The sequence below is a fragment of the Arachis ipaensis genome, chromosome B07, assembly GCF_000816755.2.
Source record: "Arachis ipaensis cultivar K30076 chromosome B07, Araip1.1, whole genome shotgun sequence".
In the NCBI taxonomy this organism is placed as follows: Eukaryota; Viridiplantae; Streptophyta; class Magnoliopsida; order Fabales; family Fabaceae; genus Arachis; species Arachis ipaensis.
This window is the reverse complement of record NC_029791.2, coordinates 98,999,595-99,006,233: the sequence shown is the minus strand read 5'-3', so window position 1 is coordinate 99,006,233 and position 6,639 is coordinate 98,999,595. Positions and strand designations below refer to the sequence as shown.

Genomic DNA, 6,639 nt, shown 5'->3' with positions numbered 1-6,639 from the left:
ATATCAATTCTTATATATAATTTATGGTGTAAAATGAGATAATAAATTACTATGTGATGTTACTATGTGAATCCATATTTGTATACTATATGATGTTACTATGTGAATCCATATTTAAAAGGATAAAAAAATATGAAACTGCGAATGTCAAACTGGTTTAAATTTAATACATCTAGCAATAAATATAACAATAGTCACTTCCTTACGATATATCAAACTGCGAATGTCAGGCAGCAACGTAAATTAAAATGAAAATTAACAATAGTCACTTCTACTCTCCGGGTGCCCCCGCACTTGGACCACCTCGCTGACGACATCTACTCCGGCTGTGGCCCTCGGCACCGCATTGCTTGCATCTCCTTGGACCACGCAACATGCGGGTGTCCATCTCATTCAAGAAGCGGGTCATCTTAGGCCGACCTTTGGCCACCCGTCTGAGGAACGGATTGCCAACGAATCGTGGACCACGATACGCAGGCCACGTTGTAGGATTTTCCAGTGGTCTAAACCTCGCCCTGTATACTCTTCGAACTGAATCCATCTTGTATACGTCATGAACATATACTTGCCAATCCAACCGCTGATTTGCACAACAAGCTAGAACATGTCGACACGGAATTCGGTCAACCTGGAATTCACCATAGTCGCACCGCTGTTGGCGTAGGTCAACTGCATACTCAACCCCATTAGGCATCTCACGAACTTCGAAGACTTCATGTTCTCTGTCAAAACAGCTCACCTGTATGTTTCCCGATGCTCGCTGGTTTGCATGCAGCTTCGAGGTGACCATCTCAAAGAACACATGTCCAGCATTAATTCGAGCCTCAGCCTCGGCTCTTTTCCTAGTGAACAACTCATTTAGTCTGTAAAATGTAGCCTTAACAAGCGTAGTGACCGGGAGATTGCGTGCACCCTTCAGCACGGAGTTGATGCACTCCACAAGATTGGTGGTCATATGTCCCCATCTGTATCCACCATCGAATGCCAAAGCATACTGCTCACGTGGGATGCGGTCAAGCCAGTTGGTGTAAGCCTCACCCCGTTCTTTTAATCGTTCATAGCGCATCTGGTACTCCCGTATCGTCCTCGAATACCCTACGATAAAAAACCATCATCAATGAATCACGTTCTATCGAGCCAAATTTACTTAGTAAACAGTGGAAATCAACCGCGTAATTAAACTTACCGATATTGACGATGAGCTTCTGCAGGTACGGTGCCTTGAACTTTCTCAAGAAATTCGACTCAATATGCCGGATACAGAACATATGGAAAGCTTTGGGAGGAGACCAAGCCCCATTACTCCGATCAATAGCTGACCTGATAGAATCGTGTCGATCAGAGATAAGTCTGACACCATCACGTGTGACCACATGTTGACGAAGGTTACTTAGAAAAAAGTACCATGCATCAGAGGTCTCCCCCTCCACTATGGCAAATGCAATAGGCACGATGTTGTTATTACCATCTTGTGAGACTGCAACCAACAAACAACCCTTGTATTTACCATACAAATGAGTTCCGTCCACCTGCACTACTGGCTTGCAATGTCTGAAGGCCCTAATACAAGGGTAATAACTCCAGAAGACTCTATGTAGTACACGGATATCAGGAACCAAGTCATCCCCCTGGTACGCATCCATTGTTTCAAAGTGAACCACTGCTGACGGCTCCTTGTGACACATGGCCTCAAACCATATGGGTAAAGCTTTATACGATGCCTCCCAACCTCCGAAAATTGACTCAACCACCTTCTGCTTTGCTAACCAAGCTTTCCTATAGCTGATGGTGTAGTTAAACTTCGACTGGACTTCCGCAATGACTGATTTCACCTTCAAAGATGGGTCAACCTCTACCAACGGCTTAATTGCTTCTGCAACTGTCTTGGAGTCCAGTTTCAAATGGTCTTGAGAAATTGTCGACCGGGTACAAGTGTGACTACCATTGTACCTCCTTATCTCCCAGTAGTACTTCTTCTGCATTTTCGTAACCCTGATCAGCCAATCACAACCTTTGCCATAATGTGTACATTTAGCATAGAATGTCGTCGGTTCCGACATATCATAAACCCGATAGTCTACCCCTCTACGGATGGTATAGTCTTTCATTGCCTTGATTACTTCCTCCCTTGAACTGAATTCCATCCCCACCGTAAATTCACCGTCTACCACAACAGGAAGCTCTGCCACAATCACACCGTAGGAAATATATATTCATAAATAATCATTACATACATACATACATATATATATATATATATCTTAACAAATAAAATTCTCCTAAATTCTCCTATAATAGTCTTTACATTCCCTATTCTATCTACATAGAGAACTAGTAATTAATATATTAATCAAATGGTATGGTAACAAACGGCATACCTGCATTCATATATTGGGGAAACTCAGCTGCATTCATCGCTTCCAAATCCAACGACCGCATGAAAGAAGGCTCCTGAAACGGATGCGAGTTTGCTAGTGCATTAGCAACCTCCGCCACATCTGGGTTCATGGGGCCGTCAGCTCCATCTTCGTTTTCACTTGGACCAACGATCTCATAGTTACTTTCAAAGTCCTCATCGCTACCACTATCATAATCTTCGACTTCAATATTTCGGTCCACTTCAGATTGCTCGAACTCAATATACAACTCGATGCACGATATTCACCGGCGATTCTCAATATACATTGAAAATATTTCCTGCATACTCGCTTCATCTGTCACGTATTTCGTCTGAAAATGGACGAATCCACCAAACACAGGTAAAGGATACCTGTACAAAATACACGATATTCTTCCTGATCTTTCTGAATGTATCTTCTCACAAATCACACCTTTCAATTCATCTAATGACAATGTAAACGGAATAACAACATCTACTGGATTTTGACATACAAATTGAACTCCCTCATATGTTTCTAACAAAATCTGTCCACCACAATAAATTTTTAATATAACTCTATCATCCATAATATCAAACTACTTTAAACAGTCTCACTCTCAATAAAATCTAATATACAAAAATAAAGAAAAATAAAAGAAGAGGAAGAACATCACCGGGTTGCAGACACTCACGGACTGAAGAAGAAGAAGAATTGGGGTTCTGGGTACAATCTTCGTTTATGTACGCATGAGTCGCTTAATCGGACGGACCGACCGGTTCATTCACAAATTTTCACGCACTAGAAATCGCTGCCACCGATTTCTCAGTAGCTGATTTACCTTGCAGCAAATCGGTGGGTCCGATTTAGTCTCCTAAGGATCAAAATTTTTTTCTGACCCACAAATCCCTGGGACCGATTTGTGGTTTTTTGCTGACCCACAAATCCCTGGGACCGATTTGAGGTCTCCTGGATTCGAGTAGCAACAAATCGGTTCGTCCGATTTTATGAATCATATACAAACCAACCCAAAATCGGTCAGTCCGATTAGACTCCCTTTTCCTCAGAAATAAATCGGACGGTCCGATTTCATCCCCCACCTAACTTCAGCTTTCCGCCGTCACAGCCTTGTATAACACCCACAACCTCCATAACGCTGCGCTACTCACATTCCGTTATCATATCAAAAAAAACAGCCTCGTACGCACCCTCATTATTTCGAATAATGTTTATTGGTTCAGAAATTATTTCACGTACCGAGTTTGAGGTATTAATTCAAAAAATTCGAAGTTATTTGGATTCTCTCCCTCTCCCTCTCCCTCTCCCTCTCCCTCTTTCCTTTTGGACTTTCGTAGTGATATTTGGACATCTTTTTATATTATTTTTCTGTAAAGTTAGCCTTAATTCAAAATAATTATATTGACCATTAAAATTTTCAAATGTATAATAAATCAATAATAATAGATAACTTTAGTAATTTAATTTGATTATTCAAATATAATCCGATAATGATAATAGATTCAAACAAAGTTTAAGATTATAAACATTTTGTTCTTATTATATAACTCAAGCCAGATTAACTTAGTCAAACAAACCCTACGACAAGTAATTTTGAACACAAAAAGAAAAAAATCCAACACAATATTTTCATTTTCTTTATGCTATTGTAGCCTTAAGTAATATATTGTGCAACTTTTCAAGTTTGTGTACTAGTTCTTCTTTTCTTTTTTTGGTTTACAGTTTTCTTACTAGTTACTCCTTTTGTTATATACATGGACTAGAAAGCGAAGTTTCAAGGTTGATCCAGCTGAGGTTAGAGAAAACACATTTTCATAAAAATGGAATCCATTTATTAACGTGGGCATTTGGTCTAGTGGTATGATTCTCGCTTTGGGTGCGAGAGGTCCCGAGTTCGATTCTCGGAATGCCCCTCTTTGGATTACTGAGACCTTCTTGTGTCTTATAGTTAACCTTAACCAAATAGACTGCCAGAGGGATGATGGCATATATATTCTATATTCACGGCAGAAAGATTAGCGGTGCTCCCCCAATTCCACACGGAAATAATCAAAGAATAAACATCTCTTTATGCTTTCGTCAATTGATAATACTTCCCACTGCTTAACAACAAAATGCCTTCAATCATCTACTAGGACAAAACAGTATCTTATATTGCAATCTAATATAGTATTAAATAGCCAAGTAGATCATACATTTGAAGAAGCAAATAGGTCCATAATGTTCATATTCATGAATATACTGTACTATACACGATAAATCACAATTCACTGGGCCAAGGCATATATGTGGCTTCTTAACCCAGGTAACAAACATCAATCATGAACTTACAACACACGTTTAGCTTCCAAATCGTAAAATAATTAAGAGGGATTAGGTGAAACCCAAATTGGGAGAGGCCAACCCAACCTAGAATATGAATTTCGGGGATAGCATGGCAAAGGCTCAATACCTTGGTCCCATAATCTGAAGATCCCCAAATCATGCTTCCCACAAGCATCATCATAATTAAAATCCGAATAATCATCAGTGAAATATATGCAATCCCCCAAACACCCAACAGAAGCAGCAACTAACGAAAGCGAAGAGTTCCCTCCAATAAACAGAGCGCGATCGCCCAAACTTTCAACCTTTTGCCATTTAAACGCACACCAATTCATCTCAAAGATTTCAAACCCCACGGTTCTATACACCAAATTGGACTCACCGCCTGCATCATCGAACTCCTGTTCCAGAATCCGCGACACCAACATCATGTCCTCGCCGGAAAAAACCGCGTAGTGAATATCGCCGGAGAATCTCGCCGACGCCACGGTCTGAATGATCGATACACGAGGAGGAAAACAATCATCATCAACACAACACACCGCAACCGTTCCTTCTTTGCTCACCGCATAGAACGAGTTTGAGCCATCGTGATGAACCGCGTCTTCCCAGCAGTGAAGTTCTTCGCTAACGAAAATCCAAGAATCATCGCCGCTTCTACAGAACGCCAGGTTCCGTTCACCGACAATCGCAAACGCCGAGAATTCGCTGTTCCCTGAAGGGCTCGAGGATAAGACGATCTTTCTGACGAAGGAGTTGCACATCTGCCTTAGATTGAAGGAGTCAACGCCGCCATGGTGGTTCCGAACGAGGTATTCTCGACCGACGTTGGAGTAATTGAAACCGATGACGCTGGGGAAAGCGTTGAGTGGAGGGAGAGAGCGCGTGGCGCGCGTGAGAGGGTTGAGGAGGCTGACGCTGGGGGACTCTTCGTTGAGAGAGACGAGCCAGCCGTGGGAGGAGCCGCAGTTTCGGGTTCGGATGGAAGCTTCTGGAAGGTTGAGGAGGTGAGTCTTGTATGTGGAGAGGTGGAAGAAGGCTCGCCGTGAGAGCATGAGCCATGGGAGCTGAGGACGGAGGTGGAGAGGTGATTGTGGGAGAAACGAGTGCCAGCACCGGCATGCGGCCCTGAATCGGAGGTAGTCGCCATAGGTTGGTAAGTTTCCGGCGATAATTTCGATAATCTCCGGTGGTAGGTCACTCCAGTCCATGCCCATTATTTATTAGTATTCTGTTCCTCCAAACTCGGAACTGAAAAGCCTTTTTTTTTTTTTCATCTGTTTCTCTGCAAATGTTAGTACTTGGGACCTTGTCAATTTGTCATTGCTTGCTGCTCTTCTTCTTCGCCTCTTTTGGTTTTTGTTTACTGCTACTAATTTGGGCTTTTTATTTTGAGAATGCCTGAATCTCAACGGGCTTAGTATTGTAGTCCAATATGGGCTTGCCTGAAACGATTTATGTGGATGTGGATTGACAAAACTTAAATACAAAATTAAATGAAACGTAGTACACCAAAATAAATAAATAAATAAAGAATAATTACTCAATTCGGTCTCCAAAAATTTTAAAAGCGGATATTTTAGTCCTTAAAAAAAATTAATACACAGATCAATCTTCATCGTTTTATTCCATCAGACATTTCAGTCCCCAGTCTATTTTTCGGCGTGACTCGTCAACAGCAATTGCTAACTTGGCACGTTAACTCACACATGTGGCCGTTAAGTGTCCACGTGTGTGAGGAGGACAAAACAATTCCTAGACTTGTTAATTAAAATGTTGTCGTATCCAAAATACTCCTCTTTTCTTGTTCTTCATCATTGAAGGTCTCATGAACCCTAGTTCTTCATCTGCAAGAATCGACACATCCATGTTCAGTTTCGATGATGCCAAATAGAGGAAGTTCGTCTTATTTGAATTG

The 6,639-nt window shown here is 41.5% G+C and overlaps 2 protein-coding genes and 1 non-coding gene across 3 annotated transcripts; 1 reads left to right on the top strand and 2 right to left on the bottom strand.

Annotated features, from left to right (window-relative positions):
* LOC107607499 lies at positions 272-2,967 on the bottom strand. The gene is made up of 4 exons (XM_016309448.1): positions 2,706-2,967; positions 2,379-2,618; positions 1,187-2,182; positions 272-1,095 (listed from the first exon to the last, which is right to left on the bottom strand). The coding sequence occupies exons 1-4, from the start codon at positions 2,965-2,967 to the stop codon at positions 272-274; spliced, it is 2,322 nt and encodes a 773-aa protein (XP_016164934.1).
* TRNAP-UGG lies at positions 4,238-4,309 on the top strand. The gene has a single exon. It is a non-coding gene; the product is annotated as a tRNA-Pro (tRNA).
* On the bottom strand, positions 4,593-6,153 carry LOC107609761 (F-box protein SKIP23). The gene has a single exon (XM_016311782.2). It carries the CDS (start codon positions 5,936-5,938, stop codon positions 4,760-4,762), a length of 1,179 nt encoding a protein of 392 aa, XP_016167268.1. The 5' UTR covers positions 5,939-6,153; the 3' UTR covers positions 4,593-4,759.